This window comes from Lagenorhynchus albirostris, chromosome 11 (assembly GCF_949774975.1).
Source record: "Lagenorhynchus albirostris chromosome 11, mLagAlb1.1, whole genome shotgun sequence".
Taxonomy (NCBI): Eukaryota; Metazoa; Chordata; class Mammalia; order Artiodactyla; family Delphinidae; genus Lagenorhynchus; species Lagenorhynchus albirostris.
In genome coordinates, this window is record NC_083105.1 from 6,014,552 (window position 1) to 6,040,011 (window position 25,460).

The 25,460-nt window shown below is 49.5% G+C and overlaps 1 protein-coding gene across 1 annotated transcript in view; it reads left to right on the forward strand.

The window, feature by feature from the left end:
- Positions 1-25,460, forward strand: part of EFCAB6 (EF-hand calcium binding domain 6) — a 227,724-nt gene that overhangs the window by 156,807 nt on the left and 45,457 nt on the right. The window contains 2 exon segments of the mRNA XM_060164691.1: positions 6,000-6,118; positions 14,992-15,180. Coding sequence (XP_060020674.1) covers positions 6,000-6,118; positions 14,992-15,180 — 308 coding nt within the window.

Consider the following 25,460-nt stretch of genomic DNA (forward strand, 5'->3'; position numbering starts at 1 on the left):
ACCGAGGCCGGCCAGCCTTCCAGAGCAGTCCTTTGGGTCGCACAGATCGAGGCCGGCCAGCCTTCCAGAGCAGTCCTTTGGGTCACACTGATCGAGGCCGGCCAGCCTTCCAGAGCAGTCCTTTGGGTCTCACAGATCGAGGCCGGGCAGCCTTCCAGAGCAGTCCTTTGGGTCACACTGATCGAGGCCGGCCAGCCTTCCAGAGCAGTCCTTTGGGTCGCACAGATCGAGGCCGGCCAGCCTTCCAGAGCAGTCCTTTGGGTCACACTGATCGAGGCCGGCCAGCCTTCCAGAGCAGTCCTTTGGGTCGCACAGATCGAGGCCGGGCAGCCTTCCAGAGCAGTCCTTTGGGTCACACTGATCGAGGCCGGCCAGCCTTCCAGAGCAGTCCTTTGGGTCGCACAGATCGAGGCCGGCCAGCCTTCCAGAGCAGCCCTTTGGGTCACACTGATCGAGGCCGGGCCAGCCTTCCAGAGCAGTCCTTTGGGTCACACTGATCGAGGCCGGGCCAGCCTTCCAGAGCAGCCCTTTGGGTCGCACAGATCGAGGCCGGGCCAGCCTTCCAGAGCAGTCCTTTGGGTCGCACAGATCGAGGCCGGCCAGCCTTCCAGAGCAGTCCTTTGGGTCGCACAGATCGAGGCCGGCCAGCCTTCCAGAGCAGTCCTTTGGGTCGCACAGATCGAGGCCGGCCAGCCTTCCAGAGCAGTCCTTTGGGTCACACTGATCGAGGCCGGCCAGCCTTCCAGAGCAGTCCTTTGGGTCGCACAGATCGAGGCCGGGCAGCCTTCCAGAGCAGTCCTTTGGGTCACACTGATCGAGGCCGGCCAGCCTTCCAGAGCAGTCCTTTGGGTCACACTGATCGAGGCCGGCCAGCCTTCCAGAGCAGCCCTTTGGGTCGCACAGATCGAGGCCGGCCAGCCTTCCAGAGCAGTCCTTTGGGTCACACTGATCGAGGCCGGCCAGCCTTCCAGAGCAGTCCTTTGGGTCGCACAGATCGAGGCCGGGCAGCCTTCCAGAGCAGTCCTTTGGGTCACACTGATCGAGGCCGGCCAGCCTTCCAGAGCAGTCCTTTGGGTCGCACAGATCGAGGCCGGGCAGCCTTCCAGAGCAGTCCTTTGGGTCACACTGATCGAGGCCGGCCAGCCTTCCAGAGCAGTCCTTTGGGTCGCACAGATCGAGGCCGGGCAGCCTTCCAGAGCAGTCCTTTGGGTCACACTGATCGAGGCCGGGCCAGCCTTCCAGAGCAGTCCTTTGGGTCGCACAGATCGAGGCCGGCCAGCCTTCCAGAGCAGCCCTTTGGGTCGCACAGATCGAGGCCGGGCAGCCTTCCAGAGCAGTCCTTTGGGTCACACTGATCGAGGCCGGCCAGCCTTCCAGAGCAGTCCTATGGGTCGCACAGATCGAGGCCGGCCAGCCTTCCAGAGCAGTCCTTTGGGTCGCACAGATCGAGGCCGGGCCAGCCTTCCAGAGCAGTCCTTTGGGTCACACTGATCGAGGCCGGGCCAGCCTTCCAGAGCAGTCCTTTGGGTCACACTGATCGAGGCCGGGCCAGCCTTCCAGAGCAGTCCTTTGGGTCGCACAGATCGAGGCCGGGCCAGCCTTCCAGAGCAGTCCTTTGGGTCGCACAGATCGAGGCCGGCCAGCCTTCCAGAGCAGTCCTTTGGGTCGCACAGATCGAGGCCGGCCAGCCTTCCAGAGCAGTCCTTTGGGTCGCACAGATCGAGGCCGGCCAGCCTTCCAGAGCAGTCTTCGGGTCGCGGAGTGCAGGGCAAGCTCTGGATTGTAAGCAGCGCCCACACAGGCCACAGCAGCGCCAGCCTGGGGGGGGGCAGAGCTGGCCACCTGACCGCCTTACCGCGTGCCCGTCCCATCCCTGCTTCTCTCTGGCCTTCAAACTCCCTCAAGCCTATTTAAGAAAAAGCCCCTTCTCCCCAGCGTGCCTCCCCTCTCAGCTGCCCTGCCCTCCTTCCCCTCATGGGAGCAGCCCCGCCCTGTGGTCTGACTCCAGGGACTCCTGAGGGCCACGGCCAGGGCCCTTCGCAGCTTCATCCAACCCCGCTTTGACTTAGCACAGACTCACTGCGCAGGGGTTTGTGCGCCAGGTTCAATGGTAACCAAGGCCTGTCTGCTTCCGCCTGGCGGAGCTCACGAACCAGGGGAGGTGACAGATTATTAACAAAGCAGATGGGCGCTGGAAGGAGCAGACCTCTGGGAGTGGCCAGAGGCCGTGGAGGCCTTTGTTTCTGCCTTGTTCAGTCCATCCTTCCTGAAACGCCTCCACCCCCGGCGCCACGACACCCTGCAGGGCCCCCTCCCCTCCTGTCCCGGCCTCCTGGCTGGGTGACGTCCTCTCCGTCAGTGTGGACTCTCACTCCACCTCGATTCCATGGCCTCTCGTAGCCACCTTGATGTCGTGCGGGACCCCAAACTATGTGTGGAGGAGGCCTGGGGGCCCCAGGGCGCTGTGCCGCTAAACCAGGAGCCTTGCGTCTATGGGGCGGAGACCTCCTCCAGCTCTTCTAGGACTGAGCCTGGCGGAGAGAGGACGCGCTTTGTCCAGAATCAAGCATCGTGTCACCTCACTGGCCCCCACAGGACTAAATGATCCTGCGCATGTGGACATCTCTGCCACTCTCTCAGTTTATTTTAACTAAAGCACTGAAGGAATTAGTTCTGAATTCTAAACCGGCAGAAAGTATAATACCTAAATAAGATCAGCAGTATTCCCACCGGACCAACTGGAGATGAGACGGCTGTTCTCACTCGGTGCACCCATCCCAGCTCTTCACTTCTGGGTCCCAGCATTTAGAGATGGTGAAGGTGACCAAAGGTGTGGAGTCTCCCTTCTGCCGCATTTCTGTTGGGAATTTGCCAAACAGGACCTGCTAATATCCAAAAGGATGTATTCTCCAGTAAAACCGTGTTTGAACTTGAACAAGGATTCAGCGTTTAGTCATCTAGTGACCTTCACATAGAGTCACGGGGCTCTCCGCTCCCCCATGCGCTGCTGGGGACATCTCCAGCTGCATTCTCAGAAGTACGCACGAGTCATCCCATTTGGGGGCAGCTTAATATGCTCATTGCTATTTAGGTGTTTTTGGAAAATAAGTTCATTGGTTTCTTCAGCAAACCTTTTTTTTTTTTTTTTTTTTTTTGCGGTACTCAGGCCTCTCACTGCCGTGGCCTCTCCCGTTGCGGAGCACAGGCTCCGGACGCGCAGGCTCAGCGGCCATGGCTCACGGGCCCAGCCGCTCCGCAGCATGTGGGATCCTCCCGGACCGGGACACGAACCCTTGTCTCCTGCATCGGCAGGCGGACTCTCAACCACTGCGCCACCAGGGAAGCCCCAGGCCTAACTTTTTAAAGCTTAACTGTTTTTTAATTTGTGACGCTACAGTGGAATATAAAAATAACATATATATGTAACTATGTATATGTAATATGTATGTATATATGCACATTTAACATACATGTTTTATAATATGTGTTATATGTATAATGTATATGTGTAGATTAAATAAGTGTGTATAATGTGTAGTCACCGTGTATCCCAGATTGTACGCCACCACGTAACCACCATCCAGATGGAGGAATAGAATGTTAACAGTATCTTAGACCAGGGAGCTACGCTTTTTCTGTGAAGGGCAAGACAGTAAATATTTTCGACCTTGTGGGCCACAGGGCTCTGTTGGGACTCTCAGACGTCTTACTTTCTTCCCCTCCAGTGGATGTGTAGCAGTAGCTCATTGCTGTTTTAATTAGCATTTGTTGTTTACTAATGAAATTGGGCATTTTTTCATTTGTTTATTCATTAGTCAGTTTTCTTTATCTGCGAAGTGCCTGCTTGAGACTTTTTTACAGTTTTCACACTGGCTTGTCTGTCTTTCTTTCCTTGGTCAGTGGGAACGCTTACTTTGGTTTGGCCAGTAGATTTTTGTAAGTGGTAAGTGATGCAGATATCTTCTCTCAGTTTGTGTTCAGTCTTCACCCTTTAAAAAAATTTTTAATTTAATTTTTCTTCCTCTCAATTATTGAGATATAATTGACAAACAGCACCATACAAGTTTAAGGTGTATGGTGTAATGATTTGACTTACGTATATTGTGAAATGATTATCACAGTAAGTTTAGTGAACATCTATCATCTCATATAAATATGAAATTAAAGAAATAGAAAAAAATGTGTGTGATGAGAATTCTTAGGCTTTAGTCTCTTAACTTTCGTATATAACATACAGATGTGTCATATATTATATATATGTTATACATACAGCTGTGTTCATTATATTCAGCTGTATTCATGATATTTATCATGTTGTACATTACATCCCTAGTACTTATTTATCTTAGAACCGGAAGTTTGTAGTACCTGTTGACCACCTTCATCCAATTCCCCCTCCCCACACCCCTTGCTTTTGGTAATCACAAATCTGATCTCTGTTTCTATGAATTGTTTGTATGCTTGTTTCTTTGTTTTTAGAGTATAATTGACCTAAAACGCTATGTTAGTTCCTGTTACACAACATAGTGATTTTTCTTCTGTTCATTTCAAAATGATCACCAGGATAAGTCTAGTTATGATGTGTCACCACAAAGGTATTACTTAGTTATTGACTGTATTCCCCACACTGTAGCTCTCATACCTGTGACTCATTTATTTTGCAACTGGAAGTTTGTACCGCTTAATCGCCCTCACCTATTTCTTTCCTCCTCCCAGCCCCCTCTCCTCTGGTAACCACCTGTTTGTTCTTTGCATCTATAACTCTGTTTCTGTTTTGTTCTGTTTGTTCATTTGTTGTATTTTTTAGTTGCCACATTGAAGTGAAGCCATACAGTATCTGTCTTTCCCTGTCTGACTTCTTTCAAAAAAGTTTTAGACATTCCTGTGTAGAAGTCTTACAATCATTTATAAGATTTATTCCTCAAACTTTCTATTTTTGATGCTACTGTAAATGTTATTTTTTTTAATTCATTTTCCATGTCTGAGATATAAAAATGTGGATAATTTTATGTATTGATATAGAATCCAGATTTCTTGCCAAAGCCTCTTAGTGTAATAATTTATTTATGGATTCCTCGTATTCTTATATATACAGTCATGTCATTTGTGAATAAATGACAATTGTATTTCTCCCTGCCCTGTTTTTACATCTTTTAACAATTTTAACTTGCCTAACTACACTGGCGGGCACCTCCAGTACAATGATGGATAGAGGGCGATAGAGATATTCTTGCCTGGTTCCTGATCTTACAGGGAATGTTTCATGGTTTCACCATTAGGTATGATGCTCGCAGAGGACTTGGGAGATGGACCCACTGTGTCTCCCTCACAGTGTATTAGAAGGAGGAGCGAATGAGCTATTGTTCGGAAACAATTTAAGACAGAGTGGAACGCCCTGTGCTACCTGCTCTTCTAGTCTGTGGTGACAAATCCCCAGATGCCTTTTGCACCCCTCGGGGATATTAAAATGGTACCATACCATCTCGTCACAACAACCAGAGTCTCACGTCCCTCATTTCCCCTCTGACAGACAGCCGGGCAGCCAACTTCGCTGCATCGTGGAGATGATGACCTCAGCAGTGTGGGCTGCGCCTCACTCCCCAGGCTCTGCTTGACTCTTTTCTCTAACAGTGTTTGATCCCAAGTTGTGATAACCTCAGCAGTGTGGGCTACGCCTCATTTCCCAGGCTCTGGTTGACTCTTATTTCTAACAGTGTTTGATCCCAAGTTGTTGGTCAGAGAAGAATCCAAGCCACACACCTGAGACAACTCATTACCCAGAAATAAGCCCCTCCTAGGTGTTAACACTTGTTCGTGTTTTGCTCGATCACCTTCTTTAGAGGAATGGGGAGGGTATCTAGGACATAGATTAAAAGGTTTTTAAGCAGGAGGAATGGGAGAAAAATGTCTTAGCTTGTTCCAGATACTGACTATTGAAAAGCTTGTATACTGTCTGAGCAATTATGCATGTTACTAAATGCCGCCTTGGAATATTGTAGAATTTTATCGAAACCGACAATGAGGGCAACGGCATTCTTCGACGACGGGATGTAAAGAACGCGCTGTACGGCTTTGATATTCCCCTCACACCCAGAGAATGTGAGAAGCTTTGGATGAGGTGAGTGATATCTGAAGACTGGCTTTTCATTCCGGATGGCCAAATTTAGCACCAGGCTTTCGTCACTCCTCAGGGGTCAGGTGGGACCAGGAATGGTTTTCCTGCGGTTGTATCTGTCCTGTTCCCCCGTAGAAAGAAGCCTTGGCCAACAGGCTGGCCTTCAGGAACATGGGGAGCCAGGTAAACACTTGTCACCAGTATTAAATACTAGACTTGAGAGTCTTGCATTTCCAAGGAACCGGGAGTTCAACCACATCCTTTTACTGTTTCAGAGAACTAAGTCCCTCCCCAAAGACTTAATACAAGTAGCTCAGCAGACAGATCTGCAATGGGTAAAGGGAAAAGCGGTCTCTCCCCATCACCTAAAGATGGAAGTCAATGTTGCACAGCTGTTTTATAGATCAGTAATTTGCTGGAAGAAAATCACCAAAGTTTTGGTAACTTGGAGTGGTTTCCCAAGAGTGTCTTAAACTGAAAATTGTACCTAATGTTGACTACATTTTTCAAAATGTGCTTTAGGTTTAGCTGTTTTTGAACCAGGCCCCCAGTTACAACATTCCCTGTGTAGATGTTTAAGTTTCAAGGTGCACTAACAATGCGGTCCATTTCCAAGTTCCAGCTCTGTCTTTGAATTACTTCCTTCTTCATTATATGTTAGCTGCCACTTGCATCCCCGCAGGATCGTACCCCAATATTGCATGTCCTCTCAGAGGCAAGCCCATGGAGCAGTCCATGTAGTATTTCAGCTTTTCATCTGTTCAAAGGGGAAAGCTGCAATGTTGGCCGAGTTTAGAATTAGGCTGTTTTGTGTCTAATTTAGAAAAGCAACTTGAAGTTCTTACAAAATCCTTGGTTTCTTTTTTGTTTTGTTTTGTTTCGTTTTAGGTCAGTTCCAACTCAGGGACAATTTGATCTCCCTACCCGTTTTCTCTTTTGAGGGACTAGATGAGTGGGTCCATCTGAGTAATCAGAAGATGGGGTGCAGCGGCCAAATGCGTGGAGCTCTCACCATGTAGACCTGTGGATGATGTGGAGGTGACTGTGTGGTCCTGATGCTCGGGGAGCTGTCAGGGGGCAGGAAGCATTCACCCCAATACCAGGGTGCAGAGTCGCCTGTTATAAATGCCAGAGGAGGGACATGTCGAGCAGAAAGGGAGACAAAAGTAGGGGTGCTGGGGACCGTGGAAGAGCAGGAGGCTGTCATGGTGGGAGAGAAGCTGAAATTGTTCCAAAGGTCCAGATGGGGAAGGAGGGCTGCCTGACCCACGGGCCAGGAGGACGGGTGAGGCATTCTCCAAGCAGTGCCTGGGCTCCAGGCTGAGGAAGGAAAGGCGAGGCTGGTCACCTGGCCGCAGTCCTCCCTTTCTGGCAGAGTATTAACGAGTCATTCGGAAACAACAAAATGTGATGTGGGTCAAGCCATGCTTTAGGAAGAACAGTCAGGAAGCCGTTCAGAAAAGGGGTTGGTGGGGTATGGGCCTCGGGAGACTGTGGTCTCCATCAGGGAGGGATGGGGCGAGCTGCAAGAATGAGGGGTGTAGGAGTCAGGTGTCCCCGTGAGGAAGGAGAGCACGCTTAGCCCTCTTCCCGATGAGGGACAGAGCAAGGTTCCATGTTCATGGGAGGGAGACACTCACTGTTGCTTTTGGCTAAAGTTTCTTTATACACGTATTAACATGATTAAATACACAAATATCTACCCGGTGCTGAAAACTGTTTGAGATGAGAATTTCATCTACTTTTGTTTAGCCGGCTGTTTGCCGTGGATGGTGAGTGGTTGAGAGCTCTGCAGCCAGACATGCCTCCACCCCTCATAGCTGTGTGGCCCCTGTCAAGTTACTTAACTTCTCTGTGCCTCACTCTGCCCTGCTGAGTTAGCTCAAGTGGTGTATGGATCAGGGTAGGCTGGCTGCGGTAACAAACAAGGCCAGCATCCCAGGGGCTTGCCCCATAATGATGTCAAAATGTAGTGTGGGTGTTGGGGAGCTGTGTTCACAGTCATTCAGGGACCAGGAGTCCCACCACCCCTGGATCTTATGTGTCTGCCAGCAGAGAAGGGAACAGAGCACAGAGGACCCTCTGGTCCGCTTTGTAAGGACCAGGCCTGGAAACATGGCCGTCACTTTGCCCAAATTCTTTTGGCCAGAATCCCTCGATGGCTGCACCCCTGCACGGGAGGCTGGGGAGACCAGAAGTCTGCAGGGGGATTGCGCTGTTACTCAGAGGCCGGGAGGCTGCTGCGCCCCGGGCTGGAAGAGCAAGCGGGGGAGGTTACACAGAGATAAGGGAGCTGCTCCCCACCAGCGACTGCAGGGCAAAGGGGAGGCGGTATTATTTGGAGACCAGGAAATTGCCTCCACTCCTGATGCTGTCTCGGAATTTGCGGGAACCTCGACTGCTGTGCTGAGCCGGAGCTACGGAGCCATGACAGCAGGTCCCCTGGGAACAGCCTGGCCCTGCCCTCTTCCCACCTCCAAGGGCACAGCTCCCTGGGCGCAGCCGGGGGGCAGCTGGGAAGATGTGCAAAGGGCAAGCGCGGGGTCGAGAGCCACCAGATGAACGTCCAGCCAAAGGGCAAAGGGTGTGTCACGTTCCAGGGCTGCGGGGTCACCTGGGTGGCCAGGCAGAAGGGGAGGCTGCACATCAGCTGAACCACATCATGAAGGGCAGGACAAGGTGGGGACCCCATCCTGAAGGCCAAGTGTTTAGTGGGGCCACATTGTGAAGGGCAGGGCGAGGTGGGGACCCCATCCTGAAGGCCAAGTATTTAGTGGGGAAAGAGGGAGGCAGGCCCACGTTCCAGAAAGATCACTCTGGCCACGGGGAGGAGGATGAATTGCCAGAGACGGGGAGGGAGGCACAGAGGTGAATTCAGGGCTGTCTTCCCTGGGTGGTGCCTGGAGGACTGGGACGGAAGTGACAGGTGTGAGAGAGATTTAGGAAGTGAACCCGCAGCTGAGGGGCTATACTCTGAGGGGGCCTGCACCCTGACCCATGGCGCCCGGACTGAGCTATGTGACCTTGGGCCAGTGGCTCACCTTCTCTGAGCTTCAGTAATCTCTCCAGTGGGATGGCAATGGGGACCAAATGATATTAAGAGGGTACCTGGCGTAGATAAGCATAAGAATTAGTAGCAAAAAGATCATATAGATTTGAAATTATTTTCTGATTACAATATTAATGCACACTCATTTTAGAACACTCAGAAAATCCAGAGAAGCATAAAGGAAAAGACACCAGCAAGAAAGCAGCCGTACCCCACTCAGCAGAGAGGATAGACTTGGTGGTGTGGTTTTTTTCATCCATTTTCTAGGCGTTTCCATGATCTCGGTTAGCCGTCCTCACCCTCATTCCACCTCCTGGCCTGCTCCTCTCAATGGCTCAGCGTTTGCTGACCCTGACTTACCCTGGTCCACTCCCTCCAAGTCCCCGCCTGCCTTACGAAGCGGGAGGGCTAGGCGGCAAGGTGGTGGCCCGCGCCAGGCTGCGCAGGCACCAGGAGCCTCCTGCAGTCGCCCGTACAGGGGGAGAGGCATTCTCCCACCCGGCGGGAGTGCCAGGGACCCCCGGCAAGGCAGGGAGCAGCTGGGGCCAACGTGACACTCTGCCAGCTCCCGGGGTCTGCTAGTGAGACGAGGAAAGCCCCCGCCAAAACTGGGTAGCTGGAAGTGAGTAGGAAAATAACGTTCAGCTCTTTCGAAAACACAGATTAGAAAATAGGGAGAATATAGACAAGAAATTGTCGGCATCCATTGTTCACTCGACATTGACGAAGCACCTGTGAAGCGCACGCTTTCAGAGCTCCGGGTTAGCCTGGCAGGTCTCGTTTACGCTGGAAGTAAATTAGTGCATTAACTCCCGCATCTCAGTGACCTGGCACATGCGTGCTTAGTTCTTATTCACACGAAGTCTAGCATGTCTAGCGGCTCTTCTGGACGGTTCTCTTCCAAGTGGTGACTCGGGATCTGGCTTCCAGTTGTGGCCTCATCCCTCAGCAGGGTCCCCCGGGACCTGCAGAGCACAGGACCGCACACGGGCTTCGGCGGGCTTCGGCCCAGAAGGACACACTTCTGCCCACAGCCCGTGGCCCAGGGCCGGGCCGTGGCCCCAGCTAACTGCACAGGGGCGGACAGAGTGGGGAGCACGTGCATGTTAAGCGAGCCTGGCTCACTGAGGGTTAAAGGTACACAACCGTCAAGGCTGAAGGAGGCCGCTGGGAAAGGAAACCTGGTAACTGAAGCCAGGCAGGATCTTTCAGCACAAGATTTCAGGAGCAATGCGCTTGGTTTTGGAGAGACTGCAGAGAATAAATTACAAGATGAAAGTGCATCCATCCATCCATTCATTCATCGGAGCAATCGTTGAGCAGGATTTTCTTGAAACTTTCTAAGTTGCAAGCCCTGTGCTATATTCTGGGGCTCCAGAGATGAAGGAAGCCTCCACCCTCAGGTTGCTCGCGACTCGGCCGGGAAGACAGCAGCTGCGTGCCAGGAGGGAGAGGCTGGGCAGCCCGGGCTGGGGGTGTTCAGAGAGAGACCCCCAGGAGGTGCGATGCCTGAGTTGAGTCTTAAGAAACAGTCATTAGCCAGAGGTGGGGAAAGGGGGTCCTACTGAGCAGAGAGGCCCAGAGCCGGGGGAGTGGGAGGTCCCTGGGATGGAAGAGGAAGGATGCCGCTTCCATCAGAAGAGCCTGAGACCCAGAGCCTGCCGGGCACAGGGCACCCCAGGACCAGGGCACAGAGCCCTGGGGGACACGCCCTTCGGGGGCGCTCAGTGTCCTGAGCCCCTTCTGTAGCCTCGTTCCATTGGGTAGAACTCCACTATTGTAGATCTAAAACCAACTTTGCTGAAAACTATGAAGCCAGTGTATTATAAAAATGCACAGACGACTCAGGTAGGACAGCAGCAGCCTGGGAAACTTGCGTATAGATGCCGGTCGTGTGCAACCAGCTGATCACGCAGACCTGGCAGAATGTTCGGGAGATAATTAATGCCCAATTTATGCACCTTTCTTGTTTGGGTAGGTAATTGTATGTTAGTATTCCAATATAAAAGGCAAAGACTATTAAAAAGTCCCCGTGTCATGTGCATCGGCCCACGGGAAGACATATGACTGTCGGTTAACATGAAGCTGGGTCATCTCTGTTGCCTCAACCAACGCAGTGTCTAGAGAGAACCTACCCTGTGCCTTGCTGGTGGAACACCTGGACCAGGAGAGCCTCTGGGTGGGAAAGGATTTGAAAAGTTTGAAGGAACAGTTCAGAAAAGAGAGGATCGAATGGGACGTGATGGTCGGGGATGAGTTAGAAGAGCTGCACGTGGAGGGACTAGATGGACAGGCCCTTAGCTCCGCATAAAGGACGCCTTCGTGACTAACGTCGTCTAGAACTCCACTGGGCAGTCCCTGAAGGAGCGGGTTTCCCATCTCTGGCGTGGCTTCATCCAAGGCCAGACCGCCGCTTATTGGGGAGCGTAAGGGCGGGATTGTGGCCCTGGATGGGGATGGAGCCCATGGTGTCTCATCTGTGGCTCCACTAGGACTGGCTGAATGTGCCATTGGGCACTGCCCCCTTGGGCAGCTGGACATTGTGTGCTCTGAAGGGCAGCTCTCTGAGCCATCGGACCACCCTCACAGATGGTCCCCGAGAGAATCGTTCTGTCCAAGCTGCGTAAGGACCACGTCTCCCTCTGCTGCAGGCCTGGGTCGTCAGTAGGGCTTGCACCAGACCCTCTAAATCTGGGGTCAATGGTGCTGGAAGATTCTTCTGTCATTTATGTAAGAATCAAGTGCTAAACTGAGCATGAAAGGGTAAGACTTTCACAGCACAGCAATCGATGTGAACATATTCAGATCATGTGTACAACCAAATTGCTGTGTGTACAATAGATGGGCAGAGTAATCTGATTATGTCATAAATTAGTGGCCATTGCCGTATGCAAATGCGAGTTTTTATGGGTCCTCTGTTTATGTGCACATTTTTCTTGGCACATCTGTTGCCAAACCCTTTTAAAATTCAACCTTTACAGGCAAGTTGATTTTTTTTAATGTGACACAAAGGATTATATGATGAAGGGTGAGGTTATGTAAGCTGAATTAACTCTCTTATTATTCACATTCATAACAATATTTTAGTTGCAGTTGTGCAATCTGGTCTTCTGTTCCTTGGAGATGTGAATAGAATGTTTATGATCTTTATTAATGAAGTAATTAAGAAGTGTCTTTCCATTCAGTTCAAGTGTCACGACTGAGAATTTGTTGTTGGGAATCTCGTGAGCGTTGCCCGCGGGGATGGCAGGCCTTCCTTACGGACACGTGCCCTTCACGTTCATTGCTCAGCAGCCAGGTATCGATAAGGAAGTTTTGCGAGGCATGTTGCTGGGAACTGTGGGTTCGCCCATCAGGATAAACGAGGCATGGTCTCTCCTCGAGAAACCCACCGTCAAGCAGGGAGGGAAGACCTGGACTGAAGCGGGGGAAGCAGAGGTGGGATGTGGTTGAGCCTTTGGGTGGCGAATGGCAGCGGCAAACACCAGGCCCTGGTCCCAGCCTCCACCCGCGCTCACCCCGCTCCCCGGTCCTCACCACAGGCTACAGGGATCCAGGGGAGGCAGAGACACAGTGCTTTTGCCTCAGGACGAGAGAGAGGTCCCAGAAGAGGCGCCCTGCTGTCCAGGCCTTGCTTGTCAGGCGGGTGGTCTGTGCATGTTCTCTCAGGAGCCCCCTGTAGGGGTGGGGAGCCCCCTTGGGGAGCTTTCTTCTAGGGGTGTCTTTATAGAGTTGCATCACAGCAGCACTCTGGTGGCATCAGGCTGGTCACAGGCCTGATGCAGCTCAGGGAAAGACCCACGGCCCTGGGATCGCCCTAGGAGCTCAAGAAATGGCAACCCTCCCCTTCCCAGGTGCACTGATGGAGAACTAGACTCTCCTTCCTGCAGCTGTCCCGTCACCAGCAGTAGGAGAAGCCACTTGCTAGAGGCACTGGCCCTTCGTGCCGCCTGGCACATAAAGCCACTACAAGCCTCGGGCTTCCTCTGGTGGGTGGGTCGCTTTGTTTTGTTTTAGAAGGAAAATTCACTGAATAAAGGTAGAATGGTACTTTTGGGGGTTGCAGGCACTAAGGTCGTACTAATAACGGACGCCTGGAAAGGTCTGGGAGGGCTTCCCAAACCCTTAGTAACAACGACACTGGGGGCATGATTCCAGCCAGCAGGTCTGAGAGTGCCCTCCCCCTCCGTGCTGCAGGACAGCAGGGCTGAGAGTGCCCTCCCCCTCCGTGCTGCAGGACAGCAGGTCTGAGAGTGCCCTCCCCCTCCGTGCTGCAGGCCAGGCGAGGAAACCGAGCCCGGGTGGGTGGCGGGACCTGGCCGGCGACTCGAGGCCGGTGAGCTGGCGTCTCAGACATCGCTGCCCTCCCTGCCCCTCCATCGCAGGAGGGGATTCTCCTCACCTTCTAGGACGGAGTCCCTGATGAAAGCAGGCCTGGATGCTGGGAGGCGGAGGTGAGACGCGAGGCCCAGGGGGGCCGCAGGGGGAGGGGTGGGCAGGGGGGCCTCGGGAACTTCTCACCCCTCGTCCTCCACCCAGCACCCCAGCCCTTGAGGACATGAAAGTTGGGTAAATAAATCCGTTCTCCTCATCGTTACTCAGTTGGGAGGGTCGCAGGGGACCCAGTGCTGGGGCGGCGGCCAGCGTGTGGTCCTGTAGCATCTGGCCGGCAGCGGAGAGCAGAGGGGGCCCTGCTTCACACAGGAGAGCCCAGGGCGCCTGGCTCCGTCCCACAGGCACCGACAGCAGCCGGATGCAGCGTGAAGCCCCAGACATTGTGCAAATACCGCCTCAGCCCTCGGAACGCTGAGTTCATCTGGGAAAAGCACCGCCGTAAATGCCATTTTTATCGGTTAGAGGAGGACCGAGATCTTTCCGTGAAAATAAATGCTTCTTTTCTTTAAAGAAAATTGGCAATTTGCCTTAAAAATTTTTATTGAAGTAATTCTATTCTATTTGAATGATGTTGGGAGATAAAAACCCTCCATTATGCCTTTTTTTAAATGAATTACAATTTAGAAAAATCCCAATAATAGAAAATGACATAAAAGGTACATAACATAATTCTTATCTTGTTTTCCTTACTAGTCTCTCTCATTGGTTGTGTGTAATTGTCATCTCTTCAAAGAGAAAATGGGGAATTGGAATCAAGTGGCATTCATTTATTTGAGTTTTAAGATTGAATATGCTTTTTTTTTTTTTTTTTTGCGGTACGCGGGCCTGTCACTGCCATGGCCTCTCCCGTTGCGGAGCACAGGCTCCGGACGCGCAGGCTTAGCGGCCATGGCTCACAGGCCCAGCCGCTCCGCGGCATGTGGAATCCTCCCGGACCGGGATACAAACCCGTGTCCCCTGCATCGGCAGGCGGACTCCCAACCACTGCACCACGAGGGAAGCCCCTGAATATGCTTTTTGACGGATTTTCTTCTGAACCTTAGCATAGTTCCTCTTACATGTAGGTGCTCAATAAAAGACGGTTGAATTAAGGAAGGGTTGGTTTTAATTTTCCGTGGTCACAGTCGTATTTCTAACAGAATGACAGAGGATGAATCCGGTTGCTCTCTTGGGGTGGTCCAAGATCACCTTGTGTGAGGTGACCTTCCTGTTGATTGATGAGCCTGTGGATCGCCTGAGGGTCTTGTTACGAGCAGGTCCAGCTCAGGTCTGGGGTGAGGCTCAGGATCCTGCGTTCCTGACCCCCGGGGAGGCCGGTGCTGCAGGCCCGCAGAGCACACGGGGTGTGAGGAGCCAGGCAGACGGAGTGCAGACGGTGTTAAAGCCCCGAGCACCTCGCACTGGTGAGAGTTTTGTTTGTTTGTCTTTAAAGGTACGACACCGAGGGAAGAGGGCACATTACTTACCAGGAAGTTTCACAGAAAATGGGGGTTAACTATTCAGCGGCTATTCATCAGCCCTACGCAGAGGATTATTTCAACTTCATGGGTCATTTCATGAAGCCACAGCAGGTGCAAGAAGAGATGAAGGAGCAGAGCACGGAGAGGGCCGTGCCGGCCGGGTGAGTCTGTGAGCACACGGCCTGGGGGCCGGCGTCCGTTCCTCGTTGACCCTTGCAGCACTGTTTGTTCTGAAGTGGTACCTCCCAGTGCTGGCAAAGCTGCCGTGAAATTGTAATACTCGTTCACTGCTGTAGATTCTAGAAATCGGCGCTAAGTCACAAAGCTACAAAGGAGTTAAAGAGCTATAAGCCTACGCCACCCTACCCAGTCACACTCTCAGGTCACCCTTGAGAACTGAACCTTTGAGATGTTTACTAGCCTAAGCCCCTGGCCCCTCCTCTGGACAAGTAGAATGCAGGTTCCACGAGGACATGCCCGTCTCTACCCCGTTCAGAGCAGTGCTTGACGGCTAGTAGGCACCCAGGGAGTATTTGTCCAGCGAATCAATGAAGGAACAGACACATTCTTTAACTCAGCAGTTCAACTTTGGGGACTTTATCCCAAAGAAATAATGCGGAAGAGGCCAGCAGTTTAGCAGGTGGAAGGTATGACTTGCAGTGTGTTTTCAACAGCAGCAACAAAAGGACACCTGTCGGCTTCCCTGGTGGCGCAGTGGTTGAGGGTCCGCCTGTCAATGCAGGGGACACGGGTTCGTGCCCCGGTCCTGGAGGATCCCTCATGCCGCGGAGCGACTGGGCCCGTGGGCCGTGGCCGCTGGGCCTGCGCGTCCGGAGACTGTGCTCTGCGGTGGGAGGGGCCACAGCAGTGAGAGGCCTGCGTACCGCAAAAAAAAAAAAAAAAATCAATCCCAGATGAGGGCCTGCCTTACAGAGCGTGGCCCCAAGGAATATGAGGTGGTGTATGCCAGTTTCAACCATCGCCTCGGACACTGTGGGAATGTCTGTGATAGAAGGCTAATTGGCAATGAAGTTTTAAACAGTCTGTATAGGGACTTCCCTGCCGGTCCAGTGGTTAGGACTCCACGCTTCCACTGCAGGGGGCTCGGATTCGATCCCTGGTTGGGGAACTAAGATCCCGAGTGTTCCGTGGTGTAGCCAAAATAAATAAATAAACAGTCTGTATACCATGATTGGAGCTACCCCAAATGTACGTGCCTGTCCACAAGATGCTGTACAGAAGGTATCGTGTTGTATTTGGATGGTGGAACTGCACGTGATTCCTTTCAAAGTTTAAAAGTAGTCACTAATGAAACTAGTCACGAATGCCATATTTTAAAATTCTAAAACAATGGATAAAGAAAATGCGGTACATACATATACAATGGAATATTATTCGGCCATAAAAAAGAATGAAATATGGCCATTTGTGATAACACAGCTGGGCCTTGAGGGCATTATGCCAAGTGAAATAAGTCAGACAAAGAAAGACAAAAACCATATGATCTCACTTACACGTGGAATCTTTTAAAAAAAAAAAAAACCCAAGCTCATAGATACAGAAAACAGATTGGCAGCTGCCAGAGGTGAGGGTAGCGTGGGATGCCAAAGTGGGTGAAGTGGGTCAAAAAGCACAACTTCCGTTATGATAGAAATAAGTCCTGGGGATGTGATGTCCAGCAAGGTGACTATCGTTAGGAATACTGTACTGCGTATTTGAAAGGCGCTAAGAAGGTAAATCTTACAAGTTCTCATCCTGTGGATGGTGATGGACGGTAACTATACATCCTACAGTGTATACAGATATCATTATGTTGTATACCTGAAACTAATATGTTATATGTCAATTATGCCTCAAAAAAAAAAGGAACATAGGAGAAAATTTTGCCGCATTTGATGTGACCCTAAAGGGATGGGACAGACTTTCTCAATCAGTCTCGGTCCTGGGTGGTCGCCCACCAGCACTCCCCAGGCCTGGGACCCTGCTCCCTGCTCCAGAGGCTTACCTCCCTGGCACTCTCATCTGTGTGTCTGTCCATCTCCTGTCTGTCACTTCACCTCTCTGTCCCCATCATCTCTGAATGAGGGAATGAGCTGCTACTAAAGAATCCCCAGAGGAGAGAAGCACTCCAAGGACACAGGGATGAAATGTAATGGCTGAATGGGGTTTCAGAGAAGGGCAGTTTGAACACACCCCTGAATTATGTCTAAGTTACTGAGTTATAAAGCCCGAAGGCAGAGAATGGAGTTGGTGAAATTTCAAGTAAAAATATGCGCAAGATTGGTATAAATATCAAATATGCCATAAAAGTAACGAAAAAGTGGAATTTATCTTTCCCAGACAGGGCTGGCCTCATTACCCACACGTGTCTCCCCTTCCCTCTCTCCTGCCACTTGTGAGTAACGAGGCTCTGGGAGGGATCTCACATCCTCAGCATCGTCCGCATGGTCTTTCTCTTCTTGTTTCTGTTTATTGTGCGATCGTGGATCTGTAGCTGGGAGAACTACGTGCCACTGGACGAAGCGTTTCAGATCATCAAGCTCCGAAAACTGATTCACACTCACCCGGTCCCCTCCCACCATCACGCTCTCTTACCAAAGAAATCAAGCCCAATGCGTAAAAATTCATGACCGGCTTCTGTTTCCTCAAAGATGTCAGATTGCGAAATTGTCAAGTCACTTTGCCCTTCAGGATGGTCCACTTTTCAATTTTGGTGTCAGTGGGTCTTCCAGATAACCCGTCAGATGCAGTGTTTCCAGAACTTTTAACCTCCTCATTTATACTGAAGCTTTGATAAGATTAAGAAACAGGAGTCGTGTTCATTCAAGTGACTGAAATTTTATGTTTGCCTCTTAAATCTAAGAGGTTTAATTTTGTTTGAAATGGCCTGAATACATTTTAAAAATTCAGAAGAATCCTTTTCTAAACCCCTATTTATTTTCCAGAGTCAGACCAGCAATAGTGAACTAGCCGCGGAAGCTCAGCCGGCTGTTCTCAAATGCAAATTGCGAGACGCAGGAGCAAACCCAGCCGGGCTGCACAGGGTCCTCTCCAGCGTGCCGGCCGGGCTGTGTGTGAGGGGCTCTGCGGCCGTCCACCGGCCGTGCCACTGCCCTCTTAGGGCTTCCGTCTCGTTGTCCAGACCAGGGACCAGACACTGTGTGGGCTGACGCGGGTTCTGCCTGGCAGCGTGGCGTGATCAGAGCTCCGAATCCTCACTTATTCTGAGCACATATTTACCCTGCGAGGGAAATAATTACTGCCTGGAAACCAGTCCAAGAAATACTGAACGCCTCAATTTTCTAAAAATATGTATCTCAAAAAAAGTTTTGATTTTTTTTATACCTTCATTTACTTTCATTTTGAAGGATTAAGTGCAATATAATAGTTGTGATCACGAGTAATCATGTTGTAGGATGGGACGGAATTCAAAGTACACCTGTGAGGGAATCCAGGGTGTTGCTGCCCTTGGGATACATTCCCCGGACAGTTACTGCAGCTCATTTGTATCAGCTTCTCGAAGACTCACACCAGCCACCTCGGACCCGGAGGCCAGCAGGGGAGGGAGACGGTGACCCACGTAGCTTCAGGGTCCAAGCCTCCCTCTCCCCCCAAGTATTCCCTCCGCTTCCCCTCTTCTGATTTCCGACTTCTCTGTTGCCATGGATGATTTTTTCCAGGCACTCAAGGGACAGTTTGTGGACATGTATCCACAGATACACATCGGAGGTGGTAGACAGTTACCAGCAAAGAGTTCGTGTTTGGAGTTTCTGGCATATCCTTTTCCCTGAGTAGGAACCTCACAGCCGAGCTCAAGTCAGACGGACACAGTGCTCAGTGTGGTAGGATGAGCTTCCTGGGACCTGGATGAGCGAGTTCATGGAATATAACCCACCCCCTGTAGGTCAGGTGTAAGACTGTTTATTCCTAAAAATGTCCACACTTTTTTATTCCCTTATCAATAATTTTTTTTAAGTCTGGGAAGAATTTTCCTGAAAGACTGAATCAGAAACTTGAACACATTCCTAAGAAAATCAGCCCTCGAACATAGAGTTACAGTCGGACGCTGTCTCTGTCCCAGCAGGGGAGAGCTGGCTGAGCCCGGACGCTGCACAGGCCGGCACTGTCTTCTTCCTATAAGACGGGGATGATAATTACCCTCCTCCCTTGTAGGGCTGTTGAGAAAAATAAATGGGAGAAGGTACATGAAGACAGCACAGCTTCTGGTTTCCCAACTCAGACACGCAAATTATGGGCTGTGCTTCTTAAGAACAAAGGACCTGGACGCCCGCCCCCTTCGGCACTCACTGACTAGACTCTGCCCTCCTTGGCTCCTGCTCCTGCATTCCTGCCTCAGGGCCTTGGCGCTGGCTGTCCCTGGGCCCAGAGAGGTCTTCCAGGGGTAGATCCCCACTGGGTCCTTGACCTCCCTGCCATCTCTGCTCAAGTGTCACCTTCCCCAGTGAGGTCCCCCTGCACCCCCTACTGGGAATTGCAGCGCCCCCTACCATGGGCATTCTCAGCCCCGCTTGTGGGTGCTCAGCTAACCCCTGACCCACTGTGCAGGGCACTGTTGTCTCCTGTTTATCGTTGGCCTTGCCCCAGGGAGAATGTAAATTCTTCTAGGGAGGCCTCTCTCATTCACTAGGTGTATCCTGACACCTAGAGCAGTACCTGGCACGTGATAGGTGCTCAGCGAGTCTGCAGCAAGAGGATGGAGGTGTATTTCCTGTGTCTGTAATATCACTGTATTTTTAAATGTTTGGCTCCATTTTTAAAGTACCCATTCTAGTAAAAAGACAAGGTTGTAATTTCTCTAACATAGTTTTGCTAATGATAATAATAATAAAATGGTAATGATAAAAATGCTTATTATTTTTTTCCAGAATACCTTTCAATGTAAATGTTACATCAAGGCTGCAAAGCATCTTCAAAATTCGTTGTCAGATGAAGCATCAACTCATCACATTAGAATGATCATGGAACTCTTGCTTTAAAGAAATGATTTGTTTTCCCGGTTTTAGTGTGTGTCTCAAATGCATTCTCTTTCAGGGATAAGCTTAAGGACCACTATCAAGATATCAGCAAAGGGGCTTCCCTGGTGGCGCAGTGGTTGGGAGTCCGCCTGCTGATGCAGGGGACGCGGGTTCGTGCCCTGGTCTGGGAGGATCCCACATGCCGCGGAGCGGCTGGGCCTGCGAGCCATGGCCGCTGGGACTGCGCGTCCGGAGCCTGTGCTCCACGGCGGGAGAGGCCACGGCAGCAAGAGACCCGCGTACCACAAAAAAAAAAAAAAAAAAAAAGATATCAGCAAAGCACTCACCAAACTAGATAAATCCAAAAATGGCTACATATCCTTATGCAAGATGCAGAAGTCGCTGCAGGAGTGCGGCTGTTCTCTGAAGGCAGAGGAGCTGGCCGATCTTCTCACCAGGTTTTCTATGATGAGGCAATACGTTTCTAACAGCACTGAAAATCAGGGTGTCGCATTGCTTTCGTGAATTTCTTCTTTTCCCGTCCACTCAAACAGCCTTTTGGCATTGAAATAACCTCCATGCCACCAAAAACTCAGTCTCTATCTGTGTACAGAAGTAGAACTGTAATGTTGTCCTCATAAAACTTATATAGTACTATAAACCAATGTGACCTCCATTTAAAAAAAAAAAAAAGAATGAATCTTCAAATACTCCTCTGGCTGGGCTACGTTCTAATGGGTTTGAGTCAACTCAAAGCAAAAAGAAAGCGACTTGACAAATCCATAACTTTTCCTGGTGTGTCTCAGCAGCATCCTTTTTTAACATTATTTTCATTTCACCCACATTATTTGTGCACTTGGGCAGGAGTCAAGTCGTCCTGCAAGGCTTATTAAAAACAGCAGCCCCCTGCCCTGCCATCTTCCCCATCTCCTGCCCAGAGTCAATAACTTCCAATGCTTTAATTCATATCTTTTGGTACTTAACTCAGTACTTCTAAGTGACAAACTTATACAGCTACTTCTTGATTTTTCACTTCTAGGCAGTGTCTATCAACTTCCTACCAGGAAGATGCAGATTGAACTCTTTTTCACCCATCACATAACCACCAACCACCTCACCCTGCAGCCTCCACCACCCCATGGAGACACACGCAAACTTACCCCATTGTCCCCCCATATTGCTGTGTCGCAGTTTGGTGTAGTTCAATATTCAGGCTTTCTATTACTGTAACTAGCTGATCACTTTTCTTTTCCCATAGAACATGCTGTTTGCCCTGGATTTAATAATAATTTTTTCTGTTTGCTCAGTTTCCATGTAGTTCTTATCACTAATTAAACCCCCAACTCACTCCAGCTTGTGAAGTCTCTTTCCAGTATGTTCAGACACCTCAGCTGATCTGTCAGCTTCGTCTTCTTGGACGTCCCTTTTCATGTTCTTCAACTCTCAGAAATTTTCTTGATTTACTTCATTAAAGAGTTCCTCTCCTGTTTGTTTCTTTCTGAGCCTCCTGTTGTTACTGATTAGTGAGCCACCCAGAGTGTCTCCTTATATTTTAAACCTTCCCCGTCTTCCATCTCTTTTTCTTCTTGCTCCACCTTCTGGGAGACCTCCTCAGTTTTAGTTCGCAACCCTTCTTTTGAGATTTTTGTCTCTGCTAATCATACTTATCATATTTTAAATTGCCAGAACTTGTTTTTATTCTCAGAATATTCCTTTTCTATAGTGTCCTGTTCTTGTTTCATGGATATACTAGTTCATGTCTCTGGAGATATTAAGAATAGATTTTTTTAAAGTTTTCTTCACTTGAGAAGTCTCTCCTCAGTGTTGCTTTTTTCTGCTCTCTTCCATGTTAGACATTTTCCTCAAAAATATGCTCCTATTAAGAATGAGCTATTAAAAGATAGATTAAAAGTTCTGCACAGATGGGGAGAGCTAGTCAACTTCAGTTTGAACCGCTTTGGCAGGGTAATCTGGCAGGTAGTTTCCTTGGAAGACTCCCAATGTCAGAATCTTTAAAACTTTTCTTTTGGGCTGGTCAGATTTCCCAGGGATTAAGGTTGCCAGATAAGACATAGAGTGCCCATTTAAATTTGAATTCCAGATAAACAATATTTTTTTTAGTGTAAGTGTGTGCCATGCGATATTTGGTACATACTTATACTAAAAATTATTTTTGTTTATCTGAAATTCTAATTTAATTGAGTATCCTTCTAGGCTTCTGTTTGTTTCTTTGTTTTTCTAAACCTGGCAACCCAACCAGAGAAGACTTGTTGGTCTCCTGCTGCCAGCACTCTGGGAGCTGACAGGGAACAGAAGGCTGGAAGTTTCAACAGTCAGCATGATAAACCGAATAATGCCCCCAAAGATATTTAAGTCCTAATTCCTGGAACCTGTGAACGTCACCTTATATGGAAAGGGACTTTATGGATGTGATTAAGTTAAGGAACTTGAGAAGGGGAGGTGATCCTGGGTTATATGGGTGGGCCCAGTGTGATCACAAGTGTCCTTACAAGAGGGAGTCAGGGAGAGATTTCACCCGGCAGTGACCACAGAGGGAGAAATTGGAGCGATGTGGCCACAAGCCAAGGATCACCAGCGGCCACCCTAAGCTGGAAGAGGCAAAGAACAGATTATCCCCTAGAGCCTCTCGGGGGAGCACAGCCCAGCTGACACCGTGATTTCTGCCCAGTGAAGCTGATTTCCAACTTCTGGTGTCCAGAACAGTAAGAGAATAGATGTGTGCTGTTTAAAGTCACCCACTTCGTGGCATCGTGTTATAGAGTCACAGGAAACTAAGAGTCAGTATAAAAGCTTTCACTTAACTCCCCTCTTTTCATTAAGAACCCTCCCTGTTTTGAACTGTGACAAACACTTACCATCTGCAGAGAACACCCCTCCAGGTCCTCCACTGTGTGTGGTGGGCGGGTGGGGGCCAGGCACCCAGCCTGGGGAGTCTGAGGAGGGGCACGGGGTCGAATTGCGTCCCACACAGGCTTTTAGCCAATCCTTCTCTTTTAACCTCACTTTCATTCCTACGTCTAGGTGTACCTGGAGCCCACTTCTGGAGGCTCTGAGGGTTTGCAGGGTGTATCGGATACCCTTCCGTGTTCCTTCTGTTGGTTCCAGGAGATTTCTTGAATCTGACGCGTCTGTTCTCCCTCATCCATCAAATTCCCAGCAGCTGTTGTCTTCCACTTTCTCTCCATCCTTCGTGTTTTCTGCTGGTGTTCTGCAAACTCCAGCCAGCATCAGAAACTCGGCTTGCTGGGCCCCTCCCTCGGGCTCTCTGACTTAGCAGCCCTGGGAATCTGCATTTCCAACGAGGCCCTGGGTGATGCTGATGCTGCTGGACTAGAGCATCCCAAGAACCACTGTCTGACACCTTTTAAAAACGCCTTCTTCTGTCACTTTAGAAGGAAAGGAGCTAGTTATGTGCGTTCAAGCCACTTTAACTGCAAGTCCTATCCTCTTATAATTTTAAACCCAAATAACTCAGAGTTGATTGGTCCTCCTCGGGCTGCTTTTGTATGCAGTTTCTGACTTGCGGTGTCCCTTAGCTGTGCTGGCTGGAAGTTGTATGACTAAGTGCATGGGTCTTATGTTCCTCTCTTTGTGAGGTGAGGATACTAGCACCCCTCCCCTCCCTTTAAAAAATGTTAGCGGTTGCTCTAGGGTTTGCAGTGCACATGAACAACTAGCCTAAGTCCACTGTCAAATAACACATTACTACTTCACGGGAGGTGCAGGCGCCTTATTACAAACTAAGTGTTCCTGAATCCTCTCTCCTGTCCCCTGTAACATTGCTCTTACTCATGTCACTTTTCCATTTGCTGTAGTCACCCAATACATTGTTGTTACTTTGAACAATGATCTATTAGATCAACTAAGAATAAGAAGAATAAAAGATATTATTTTACCTTCATTTATTCCTTCTCTTATGCTCTTTCTTCCTTTAGGTAGGTCCACGTTTCTGACCCGTCTGATTTTCCTTCTCTCAGAAGAATGTGTTCTAGCATGTTTTGAGGGGCAGGGTGGCTGTGGTGATGAATTCCCTCGGTGATTGTTTGTCGGAGAAGGTATTTATTTCTCCTTCACTTTTGAAGGATAATTTCACGGGTTATAGAATTCTAGGTTGGTGATTTTTTCCTTTCCACACTCTAACCATTTCAGTCCACTCTCTTCTTGCTTGCATGATTTCTGATGAGAAGCCCCATGTAATTCTTATCTTTTTTCCTCTGTAGATGCTTCCCCCCTCTCTGGCTTCTTTCAAGATTTTCTCTTTGTCTTTGGTTTTCAGCAGTTTGAGTATGATATAAGTGGGTGTAGTTTTTGGTATTTTTCTGCGTGGTGTTCTCTGAGCTTCCTGGAAATGTGCCTTGTGTCTATTATTAATTTTGGAAAATTCTCGGCCGTTATTACGTCCAGTGTTTTTTTCTGATTCTTTCTTTTTCTCCTTCTGGTATTCCAATTATGAGTATGTTCCACTTTTGAAACTGTCCCACAGTTCTTGGATGTTCTGCTCTGGGGTTTTTTTTCTCCACTCTTTTTTTCTCTTTGCATTTCATTTCAGGAATTTTCTTATTGACATACTTCAAGCTCACTGATTTTTTCCTCAACCATGTCCAGTCTACTGATGAACCCATTAAAACACATTCTTCATTTCTGTTACGCTGTTTTTCATTTCCAGGATTTCCTTTGATTCCTAAGAAGGAGTACCCATCCCTGCTTACATTAGCCATTTGTTGTATGTGTTGTCCACTTTTGCCATTGGACTCCTTTACAATTTAATCATAGTTGGTCATTTTAAATTCCCTGTCTGATAATTCCAAACTACATCATGTCTGAGACTGGTTCCCATGCTTGCTTTGCTGTCTCTTCAGACTGTGTTTCTTCTTGCCTTTTAGCATGCCTTGCAGCTGTATTGTTGTTGAAAGCCAGACATGACACACTGGGTAATAGGAACTGAGGTAAGCAAGCATTTCACGTGAGGTTGTATGTTAATTCGGGCAGGAGGTGGGCTGTGTTTAGTGCTGCTGTAGCTGTCAGTGCCAAGGGCTTAGATTTCCTAGAGTGTCCTTGTTTTTGTCCCTCCTGTTTCCTTAGGCTTCCCTAGGAACTCCTCCTTAAATAGAGTCTGTGTTTGCAGCTCTTTCCTTTGTAACCCACTGTTGTTATGCTGGAGCTGGCTTGATGTGGTGGTAAGGTATGAGGGAGGGGAAAGATTCTGTACTCTTATGATGAAATCTCAGTCTTTCAGTGGACTTGAGTCCCTGGGCTGCAACCTTCAGAGATGTTTCTTAGCTTTTTTTTCTCCCTCAGATGAGACAGGAAGTCTAGAGTGTGCTGGAGTTGGCTCTCTGCCTTTCCCCCAGATGGGCTAAGGCTCTGGTAAATTCTTTTCCCTTGGAAAATTATTACGCCGAAGCCTCTGGGCATACTTCCTAAGGATTATTATTCCCCTTCCC